The 12,724-nt window shown below is 29.5% G+C and overlaps 1 protein-coding gene and 1 pseudogene across 1 annotated transcript; one reads left to right on the forward strand and one right to left on the reverse strand.

The window, feature by feature from the left end:
* Nucleotides 1–380: 380 nt before the first annotated feature.
* LOC113369459 (putative odorant-binding protein A10) lies at nt 381–1,786 on the reverse strand. The gene is given in 3 exon segments (XM_026610193.1): nt 381–586; nt 1,589–1,690; nt 1,693–1,786. Coding segments are annotated over 3 exon segments (402 nt in total).
* A 3,682-nt stretch (nt 1,787–5,468) lies between these two features.
* LOC113369462 lies at nt 5,469–12,063 on the forward strand (annotated as a pseudogene).
* Nucleotides 12,064–12,724: the final 661 nt, after the last annotated feature.

Genomic DNA, 12,724 nt, shown 5'->3' on the forward strand with positions numbered 1-12,724 from the left:
ACGAAATATTAAATAAACCACAATTTTATATATAAACTGTGAAACTGTAATAATACAAAGTGGCGTGTTTGATAAGTTTTTAATATAAGCGTTTATTTACCCGGTTAACTTCTTCCATGTATAACATAATTAATAAAAGAGATTTTCTGAAACTATACTGGTGTATCTCAATTCATTAAAAAATATTGATTCCATATCAAAACGAAATTTTAAAATAAACTACAATTTTATATATGAACTATGTACTTATATACAAGTACTTATAGATAATGGAGATTATTATTAAAAATGACTACAATATTTTATTTACATTTATTATTGTTTTTTATTTTAATTTTAGGTGCATAATTTTTCTAGTTCTTGCTATAATTCAAGTGTTCCTATTTTTCATCCATAATGGTTTCATTATATTTTTTGCTAGCGAGATATTCCTTTCTATAATTTCCAGAAGGATCATAAATAGCTTCTAAAAGGGGCCATATATCTGGTTCATTATCGATCAAATAGTGCGTCACGTATTGAGATCCAGACTTTTGTTTTTCAGTACATCTCGCACAATCATTTTCTAGAGCATCTGGTAATGTACCTATAATAAGTATTATTATTATAATAATTAAAGTTTTATTTCAAAACAAGATGAACAATTGTAAATAGCAGAAAATAGAAATCAATAGTAAAGATACGAAATATTTTGTATTTTTTCGGCAATGCTAACGATTTTGTATCCTTCCTTAAAATCTTATTGTTAGTCAACATATTGATTTCTTTGCAGTTATACAAAAATATTATTTTGACATTTAAACAATAAAACTTTCTAAAATATCTATTCTAAATAATTTTCAGAATTAAATTAAAATTAAAAAAATATTTCAAACATTTCTCGCTCGCATGTTGAAGGTTGCGCGTACGGCAAGCATTTGAACTAATTGTGAGTAAAATGTACTAACAAAAATAATGTCATTTTTTAGGTATTCATTTTTTACTGAATTTTTTCAATAATAAAGTTTTCAAGTATTATACCATTTTACAATCCTGATTAAATGCGCCAACTTTTGATGAATTTTGCCAGCACACTAATAGTACATTTTATTAAAGATGGCTCTCTCAAAATCGACCGATTTTAAACATTTTCATAATTCATAATTCAACAGAAAGTCTTTATTCTTGAAAACCAGCGGCAATTGTGTTAATATTTTATTTGTGGCTCTAGAATGTTATTCACGTTACGGTTCAAAGTTTTTAAATGAACAAAATTAAAAATAAAAATTAAAAACCAAACAATGATCATAATTCCGACAAAACTCTAGGTTCCACTTAATAGATCGTAATTTCTAAACATGAAAAAAAAAATTCTAATTTTTTTCAGGCAAATCTATCACCTCGTTTCGGCTTGACGTCAAGGCTTGAGACACCCTGTATACTACACTGTATCTTTTCCAATTTTGGCGTCAAGCGATTCACAATGAATTGAAACGTCGAGAAAACATAAAATTGGTCAATCAAATATTCTGGCAAAAACATAAACATTTCATTCGAAAAGATGATAAAAATTCTTTACAAAGGAGCTCAAAAGATAGTTTTAACTTACGTTTCAACTCTGCAGCATCATTTGTGCATGGTCCTTTACTAATTAAACATTTAACATAAGCATCCAGCAAACGTTTGTTATGTAGAACTTCATCTAAATTATGTTATCATATTTTGAGGTATATTTTTTTGATTTTTGATCAATATCACAAGCAGCAAGCTCGCATAGAATAATGATTGTGAAAACTTTCAGCAGCATTTTTGACCTAAAATTAAATAAGAGAAAAGCAACGGTTAAGAATTATTGCGGCATTTTTTGTTGTGGCACTGTTCGGAACAAAAGTCCTAAAATGTTCATCGAACTGAGTGCTGGTAAAAGTTTTGGGATGGATTCAAAGTATTTTTTTGAAAATATTTTAGTATTTTTTCAGTTTTAGCTAGATTGATTCACGCAAATGATACAGTAGATTTTATTCTATTACAAAATGTGCCTATAAAGACAGTAAAAAACTGTGTAATAGTATTTTCTGAGAAAATTGCGTCGAACATACATACACTTAAGAGATTGTTTTACAATGGTTACATAACCGACAAAATTGATAAATAATTCGCGATGTTAAAATAATAAATAATAATTGGCAAAATATTTAACTTCAAATACACTGTGAAAGCGTGCTCGATACATGTTTGTAAAAATCTCGAACCTTTTTTTTTACAGTTAGTACACTATGTTCTAATAGCACCGAAAAACTAAATATGTTGGTTAATAAAAATGTATTTTATATATAATTTAATAAAAGACAAAAATTGCTGTAACAATTTTTTGTAAATCGCCATTGCGTGTATATCTTCAATATTATTTAATAGACAGTACAGAACCGAATTTTGTGCCATATTAATACATTTCACTTCAAGTCTCATTAAATAAGCTTACGCATATTAATGCGTACGTTACGAGCAAACTATATATTTCTCCAAACATTCACAATATATATAAATTTTCAATTATATAATATGAACATGCTAATTATCCAATCTTTTACTATTGAATAAGTGATATTATTTTTGATCAAACATATCTATTTTATGAATATGCACATTCTTAATTAAGAACTCTATCTAAAAAATATAACAAAATGAACTTCACAATAATGTTTGGTTTTAGCAATTTAATTTTTATTTTTAGCAAATTCAAAGTACGTTCAATGCTAACTTTCAAATAGAATATAATTGCGAAAAGATTAAGATATGATGATAAGTCTCATTACTATAGATTACTTGTGCGTGAAACTCAAGGTAATCTATAACAAGATGACATAAGCAAATAGCAATCTTTTCGGTCCACCATTTATATGGTATATCATAAATTATTTAAAACACAATTGAGCAAAAGTTGATTTTTTTAATTTGTTTATTTAAATTAAAAAATGTGAAAGACTGGTGAAATTATGATACATACAATGTATATTCCTATAAATATTTTAATTAAGCATTATTCCATGATTTTTTATCAGGAGTAAATCCTATTAAATTATGTAAAATTAAATATCATATTTGATTTAATTACATGATTGATTATTGAAAGAAAACTTTAAAATAATTAAATAAATAAAAAATGTAATTAGATAAGGTATGTAATTGTAATTAGTATAATATATTGTCAAAGGACATTTTCTTAAATAATATGCATGCTTTATTGCATTTTTATATTTTACATTTGCCAACATTTATTTTTTTCATAATTGTGGTTTTCATTTCTGTTAATGGTACTAATTAAGTAAGTTGTAATGTTGGAATTGACAGAATAATCATATATATCGTCATATTCTAATAATACATATTGTCTAGGAAAGTAATATTGCCGCCAATACTGATACTTTTATCTATGATTACCGCCAATTTCTTCAATCCGACTGATTAGAACGAACTTCAGTCGTTTGAATCAGTTTGCGCAGGCGCGGTCGTCAGATAAGTTCTCTGTTTGTGTTCGGATGTGCATGTCGGTTCAGAATACGAATTAAGTGAATATCAACCAACTTAAATTAATTCGCGTAATAAACATGTATTATAATACTGTTTTTCTTGTAAGCTTAGTTCACTACCACGGGTTGTGGTTACTAATTAATAGGAATCACCCGACCAAGGATCAAGGTCCTTGGCTAGCCAATTTATTGTTTGGGACAACTACGCTGGTCGTCGTTTTTGACGCAAAACTTATCCGGAAGCTTTCAGGATTCTCGGGTTCGTTCCCCTCCTAATGTATGAGTTTTGTTCTTGTTAAATTGATCGTCGAAGTGACGGAGAGCTTAATATGGGGCTCCATAGTTCACTTCAGCTTCGACGTATTACCCGATCTCCTGGACATGATACCCCTTGCAGACGAGATTTGTATATCTCAAGTGCTATATGGCGGACGTTGCGTGCGGCGGATATATGACGTTCTAGGAGGATCTATTTTGTCGGACCCATCGTCTATTTACTGGTCTTATTATACTTCGTACTTGGACTGGTATTACGAGCTTATGCATCGGAATTCTTAACAAAGCACGAGTCGCTGTTCGGGCTATCATCAGAGCCGCGAACAAAATCATTTTGGCGCCCATCATTTTGGATTAGCGATGTTCGGACCGAGAGAAGATAACAACATTAACAAATTAACTACTAGAATAAGTTTAATTATTACTATATTAAGGTGTTTCTTGAATGTTTTGTTCACCACAAAGTATTTTAATTATATGAAAATAAAAAATTGATAGCTGTCTGTCGAGCACATTTTAATCAATATTTGTCCGTATATTTACAATTTGAGATTTTCAATTGAAAGATATAAAAATGTGGTTGCGGACATCTATTAAAAAAATACGTTTTCTTGTATTAATAAAGGTTAGAATGCATACTATTTGTTAATCACAATAAGTTAGAAATAATTCTTATATAATTTATAATTTTTTTTTTACTGAACTGTTACGTATACAAACAATAATTTTATTTTATTTTAATGCTTTATAGATTTGTGTGAAAGTGAATTTATTGATTCACAAATTGTTTAAACTGCAATAAAGTGATTATATATATATATATATATATATATATATATATATATATATATATATATTAATGATTCAAATAAATGATTCTGATTCAATAATTAATTATTTTTATTATAATTATAATTGCATTCCATTTGTCTGACAGGATAACATGAAACTGTGCGACCTAAATTATTTTCATACATAACAGATTCTTATCCTTACAATAACGATCATATTCTTAATAATTTGTGCTGCATAACATTTATCTTATTATATTGTCTAAAATTTCAGACAGAGAAGTAAGGGGAGTAAGTATACTTATATATATATATCAGATATATATCTTTCTTCATACGTAACTGTTACTCAAAAATATGAATACATCATATTCTAATATTCTTTAGGCCTAAAACCATAGATAAAAGAAGAGTATAAGCCTAAAACCAAAAAACAAAAACTTAGGCAATAGCACACTACATCGTTTTTATCGTTTAAATTTTCATCGGCAATTTTTTGTTACACTTGCATCGATAATTATTTAATTTATGAGTAAATATATTTGATATGAGCAATTAATGTAATTAAAATTATTTTTGTGTATTATAATTAATTAAAGTAATTCTTCATAATAAATATAAAATCAATTTATAATTCTTTGATATCTGGACTATTTGACTAGACTTTTTAGTGTGCGTTGATTCTCTAAAAAACATAAAAATTCTTTTATTATATGCGTGAATGTCTCAATTCAGTTATTTCATATTTATTCCGTTGATAATGTGAATAATCCCTGCTCGAGCCTAACATTAAACAACAATTGATGTTTTCCTGATATATCGATAACGCGGTGGGTTTAAGACTATCGATTTGACGACATGTTTGAGTTTGACTCAGTCAGTCAAGCATCCATGTTTTATTCTGTATATATGTTTGTGATGGCAATTGTTTATTGATATGAAATTAAATTAATATTTCGATAAAACATTCGTTATTATTAGAATATTTGTTCTAGATAAGTTAAATTATTTTAAGGGGTCTTAAGTATTTGTTTTATTTGTTCGTTTAATTGTGATGTAGAATTGTGAGAATTACAATATAATATATTAAAAATGTTTCGGCAAGACAATTCAAAAGCTTTTATGAAAGACCCTCATACTGCGAATTGTAGGATTTATATTGGAAATATAAACGAGCATGTGAATTCTCAAGAAATAGAAACACATTTCGCAAAATATGGAAAAATTCTCGGCGTTTTGCTACACAAGGGATTTGGCTTTATCCAATTCGAAAAGGAACAATCTGTCAATGAAGCCATCAAAATGGAACATCAAAATATGTTTCATGGCCGAAACATGATTGTGAGACGAGCGCAAAGCAATGTAGGAGGAGCAGGTGGTAACTCTGCAGGCCCTGCTAACGCAGGTTCTCTCACGAATCGTGATTCGGGACCGTTCCAAGTCACTCAGCACATGAGGGTGCAAGACCAGGTCCTGGTCCCGGGCCTGGTCGTCTTGTTGACACTCCGCAATTTGCAGGCGGAGGTGGTTTTGGGGACTCCAGAGGCCGTGGGCGTCGTGGTGGAGGTAATTTCAATCATTCTCAGTCTCTTTGCACTTATGAGCAGCTGCAAGCAATGTTAGCATAAATTTGAACTTAAGTTTGAAAATTTGATTACAAAATACACATTATAAATATATTATTATTTTATTTAGAGAATAATAATTCAATCTTAATGTTTTAATATTTATCCATAGAAATCAATCTGATGATTTAATTTATATTTTTAGATGCTAGACCTCTTGCAAATAGGGGTATGATGCCAAATCCCCAAGGTTCAATGCTAGGAAGAGGCAATCCAGTTCGAGATAGATCGCCAATGGAACCTCGAAGTAGGTGCTTAAATAATGTTATATTTAATAACTTATTTATATAATGAATTTTTTTACAGATGTTTATGCTTCAATGAATTCCACAAACACTCCAATCAAACATCCTGAGCACAGAGAGGATGGAGACCGAAACGATTGTGAAATTATAGTACTATCAAAAGCACTCACGTATGTTGACATTGTTATGGATTATTGTAATGTTACTCATTCTTATACAACATGCTGTGTGTGAATTATTACTTTTTCTAAAAATGGTGCTAAAATTACTAAATTACTAGACATGTATTTTTTATTGACCATGACTTGTGACATGGTGTGTTCTAGTGAATCATTACCTTCTAATGATAATTTCATATATTTATCAGATTCGAGACTTATTCGGTGATGTTATTTTAACTATTATGTGTTTAATTTAATGAAATATGTGGATATTATTTGCTTTGTGTGTAGCATGTTATAAATGTCAAAATTGTTCAATGCTATAATATATTGTATAGAAATATTTCTCAAAATCTGGTTTCATAGAAATTTATTTCTAAATTTTAGTAAATATGCAGAATTTATAGAAGATAAATTGCTTGCTATAGGATTAACTGTGGATTTATTGTATCCTAATGAAGATGTGCCAATACGTCGTGTTTTGGCAAACATTTGCAGTCGAGGTTGCATGTATGCAATTCTAGTCTTGCCTCAAAATCAAGAAAACCATAGTTTAACTTTAAATATTCTACATGGATCACAACAAGGTGAGTCCTTATTATATATTTTTTTATAAAGTTGCACATGATTATACCAAATTATTTTATACTTTGATACTATTATTAGGAGAAGTACAGACAAAATGACATGGTGTTTTGTTTTTTAACGGTATTTATTTATTTAATGATATTATAATCAGTCTCAATCATTTTTACTCATCTTATGTTCATTGACTATCAGCAACATGGTCTCATAATTAAGTATGAGCTATAATAAAGTATTTATTATGAAATAATGCAACTAATTACAAATATCATTTTGTCGTATAGTACGGCCCAAAGTAAACAAGTTATACACACTATGACCAACCTTTGCAGGGCTCAGAACAGGAAAAGAGGGTTTTGCAATAAATGCAAATCTCCTTTTTTACTGGTACATTTTTTGGTCTGTTAGAAGTAGCTAGAGTAAAAGTTAAAAGCCAATCACTTTTCACAGGTTACGATTCTTTTTTTTCCTGGCCTCAAATGAACTACCATGTAGTTGTTGCAAAATTGCACTGTTATTTTGTTCGAAAGTAAAATAAAGAATGTAAACAAATAAATAAAGAATGAAAACTCCATCAAACACCAAATAATTGCCATAAAATTACTGGTACTGGCATAAGTTTTTTTAATTTGATACAATTAACTACAAATAATAATAAATAGGTCCTCAAAAAATATGTGAAAACCAACCCTAAAATAAACTTTTGAAGGCACCTATCAGGTATGCGCTGATTATTGCAACAATTACGCTCAACATCTAACAGGATTGTGATTAAGTGTATCGTCACGTTGTCACAGAAACATTATTAAACATAGCCAATGTTTAAAAACCAGCTTTATCATTAAGTCTACATATCATATTTTATCCGTACTTGCCCTACATTAATTTTAGCATGAGCATAATTTTATTACTATTAAAAATGTGCATTTTCAACTTATAAATTGGTTTATTTACAGAACATCGAAACATTTTACTGTCTGATGCCGTTACATTACTAAAAAATGATTTTGAATCTATGCGCAGAGGTGCACCACGAATTCAAAACCTCTGTAATGTTCCATTTGCTAAAGACAGACATCCTGATAGTATACATACATTGATAAGCATACTTAATAACAATAGAATGCTGACGGTTCTTCAATATGATAAGCTAATAAGGTAATTATTAATATATGAATTACCATTGTGATATTTACTAATTCCAATTTACTTATTTTTATTTCGATAAAATTATAAATAAAATTTTAAAATTTGTTATAACATTTATAAACATGTTTATTAAATTAGTGTTTATGAAATCATAAAATTCAAAGAAATTACATTCCCGTGTAGTTTGGATTATTTTCCAATCATGATATTGATTGAACTCAGAGTCTTTATACTGCTAATGAATTCAGTGTTTGAAAGAATAAACCAAAGTAACAATCTGAAATTAAAATTTTGTCAAATTTGCATTCTTCCTTTGTTGTTTAATTACTAGCACATATATGGTTAATTAGTAAAACCATTGCTCAGCTTAATTCTGATCATTTAGTGTTTCAAGTATTTCAAATTTATGAGCTATAATTTTTTATGCAATTATACTCTTGCCAATAGATACCTTCAGGATCGCAGAGAAGAACAAGTAAAAATTGAGTTGGGTGACTGCAACGATATGCCTTTGGAAACGACACAAACTAAAACTCAGCAAGAACTGCAACAAAGAATTTTAAGTATATTAAATAAGCCAGATACAATTTCTAAACCAAATATTCCAGATGTTTCTGGTACACCACAATGGTCTTCTCCACAAGCACCTCATTCAAAACCACCTAATACACCTTTATTATATGACCCAACTGTACAAAAGGCTCTTGATAGTCTTATGCAAGGCAACTTACTCCAAAATATTGGGGGTTAATAGATTTTGTTAATAACTTCTTGAAAAAAAATTTTTTTACTGTTATGAAATGTAATTTTATTTATCTGATACAAGAACATATTCTTAGATTTTATTTATGTAAATGTTTTTGAAATTACTAGATAATAATAGTAGCAATAATAATAGTATATGATTTTGCTATAGCATTAGTTTTAAATTGAAGTATTTTGTATATATTATACAATGTTTTCTGAATAGATGCAACTTTAAGTATAATTTTTTTTTATTTATTCCAGTTTCGTTTAATAATGGTTCACTTGGTTAATATGTTTTACATGATTGAATTTAATTGAAGTTTTAATTGATTGACATATAATTCAAGTTTTATTTGATTGAAAATGTTGAATATTCATATATATTATTTATTTAAGCTAATTTTTCATAACAAAATTACTTTTATGACCATTATTATATGCTATCTCTTATTTTAATCATGAATATTTTAATTTTTTTGTACTAATAATGAAATTTTGTTATATCTTAACTTTAGTGTACTCAAGTACCAAGAAAATTATTATGAATTAATCATGTTCAAAACAACAGTATGATTTTAAACAGCCCTTTTAAAAAAGATCAGGAGCAAGTTAGTAATACTGAGTTTTCATTTTCTTTTCTAGTTATAACAAACTTTTGTTAGTGTAATAAAGGTTATGCATTTATTTGTTTATATTTGAACTTACATGATTGATATTAGATCATCAAAAATAAAAAGTGTATTAGTTTACTGTTTAAACAAAATGCCTAAGAATCATAACCCTTTTATTTAGATATAAAGAACATTGAACTAAATTCTATCGCAAAAATTTTATTTCAATTTGATAATATTTATGATGATATGATGATATTATGATTATAATGATCAATAATATAGTAATTCAATTATGATAGTTCTTTTTAAACCGGTGCAAAGGCCAAGTATCAGTAAATTACATTTTACAATAAATGTGCCAAAAGAAAAATTCAATTTACGTAGCTTTGAATGTTTTGGTTGATATATCAATATATAAGGTTGTCAAATATCACCCTTCCGCCTTTTTGTATTATAAACCAGGAGCAAAAAAGCGGAAGGGAGATATTTGACAGCCTAATACATTAATATATTTACAGATTTACCAACTAATAACAATAATTGTCGTGTGTGGTTACCTGAGCGAGCTATTTTGATTGACATAGTCAAATTTTGGCTTATACACATGCATTTTTTCTCCATTTTATCGCTTAAGATTAAGAATGACTAGATACGTCGAGAAAACACAAACTTATAGCAAATCGGATTTTCTGGAGAAGACAAACTTATATTAAAATATTTATTGAGTAATTTAACTTATTTCAGTTTCATGTTCTTCATTTTGTTTGATTGAATTGCACTTATGTGGATGAAAAGTTAGCTACTAGCTGCTAATGAGTTGGTTAATCATGTTAACTAATTTGCGAGTACATACCAATTAAAAAGTAAATAGTCGACATATAAACACAACACAATATATATAAATATATATTGATTATTTTGTATTTAGCAAAAAATATTGATGTGGGTAAAGATCTTATATAATATAATATTAAAGATTATTATATAATAATCATCAAATCTCGCTTGAAATTTAGGATTATACATCCAGATGGCCAGCGGAAATACTTTGATATCATAATGTAAATTATTATGCTCTGATGTAAATATTGCATGAATGCTAATGTAAATTTTCAGTTAGTCAATTAATAAGTAAATAAAAATGATTTTCAAAACATTCACACAATCTTAGAAAAACATCTAGTATTTTAATTTTAATTTATGCATAACATATGTTATTAATTATTTTCTGGATTGTTAATAAATTTTATAAGAGTACTTTTATTTTTAAATAAATGTAAGTTTTTAAATATTTTGAATAAAATTCAAAGATTTCAATTTTTTATTTAAAGAAGAATATTTTTTACTGACTATATTTTAAATCTCTGCATATTACCAATGTTTAATTTGTTATTAAACTATATATATATATATATATATATATATATATATATATATATATATATATATATATATATCTACATATATCTACATATACAGGGTCCGGCACTCGAAGTGTAACCAATTTCAAACAGCTCGCGTAGCTGATGCACGTGTACCAACTGTCAGTAAGTTAGCTAAATGATAGTTTAGTCTATTGTTTATAAGCGTACGAAAGTATTTAGTCGACAGTGAACGCGAAAAAAAGAAATCAGTAATGGATTTCAAAAGTAACAGTGTGATTACATTATATTTAGCTGGAAAATCACAACCAGCGATTGTTCGAGGGCTCAAACACCTTAAAGTGAATAAAGTTTTCGCTTATCGCACCATAACTCGTTACAATGAAACTGGTAGCATCGCAAAACGTCATGGAGGTGGTCACCAAAAGACTGCCATGTCACATGAGATGGTCAAAAAAGTGAGAAAGCGACTCGAGCGAAATCCCGACGAAGTGCCAATTAAATGGCAGAAGAACTTAATACATCTGACCGTAGCATCCGCCGCATACTGAAAAATGATCTCAAGGTCAAGCCTTATAAGATCTAAAAGGCACATGATCTTACGTCGAAGCAGCAGCAAGTGAGACTTCAGAGAGCTAAGGAGTTGCTTCGCCTGGCCGAGAGTGGTAAATTTTCGAACATTGTGTTTTCCGACGAGAAAATTTTCATAATTAAGCAATTCGCACACTCTCAAAACGATAGGGTTTACTTGACTGAACGTTCAGACAAGAATTTGAGCCATCGACTGGCCACCAGGAGGCAACACCAGCCACAGATAATGGTTTGGGCCGCTGTAACCGCAGATGGGCGATCTCCAATCGTTTTCATCGAGCCTGGCGTCAAGGTAAATGTGCGATATCATCGGGAAAGTATTCTGAAGGTTGCTTTGAAGCCATGGGCAGATCAACATTTCGGTGGCAGACCATGGACGTTTCAATAGGACTCGGCACCGTATCATGAAGCTCGAGTGAACCAAGAATGGCTGAAAAACACCGTTCCGAACTTCAAACATCCGCACAATAGCTCTCAAATTCACCACACGCGAATCCTATGGATTTTTCTCTTTGGGCCATTTCGGAGAGCAAGGTCCGAACTAAAGGGTGCATCAGTCTCGAGGCGCTAAAAAAAGCCGTTGTCCGCCAGTGGGCCAAAATACCTGCAAATCACGTTCGGCCAAATGCGATTTGTTTTTGGACCGTCTAAAGGCCATAGTCAAAGCAAAAGGTGGTCATGTCGAGCAAAAGTATATTGTTCTTAAATTTTGTATTATTTTTACACATTTTGTACTTTGAATGGAGTAAAATTGATTTTCCAAACTGAATTTATGGCTCTTTCAATTGGTTACACTTCGAGTGCCGGACCCTGTATATAAAAATAAGTCGGGTTTTCCTTCCTGACGATTTAACTCCAGAACGCACGAGCCGATTTCGACAATATTTGGTCTCGGGCTCCGCAAGGTTTATAGCAAGGTTTATACTCTTCTTTTATCTATGGTTTATAGCTAAGAAAATTAGTGGTGCATGGCATCGCGCCTTAATGCAAATTGCTGGAACTTCACGCACCGTAATTAAAAATTCGAGTTATGACATTAGTGAGAATTA

This window comes from Ctenocephalides felis, unplaced genomic scaffold, assembly GCF_003426905.1.
Source record: "Ctenocephalides felis isolate EL2017-DRISC unplaced genomic scaffold, ASM342690v1 CF-g0.4_SCAFFOLD_01360, whole genome shotgun sequence".
Lineage (NCBI taxonomy): Eukaryota > Metazoa > Arthropoda > Insecta > Siphonaptera > Pulicidae > Ctenocephalides > Ctenocephalides felis.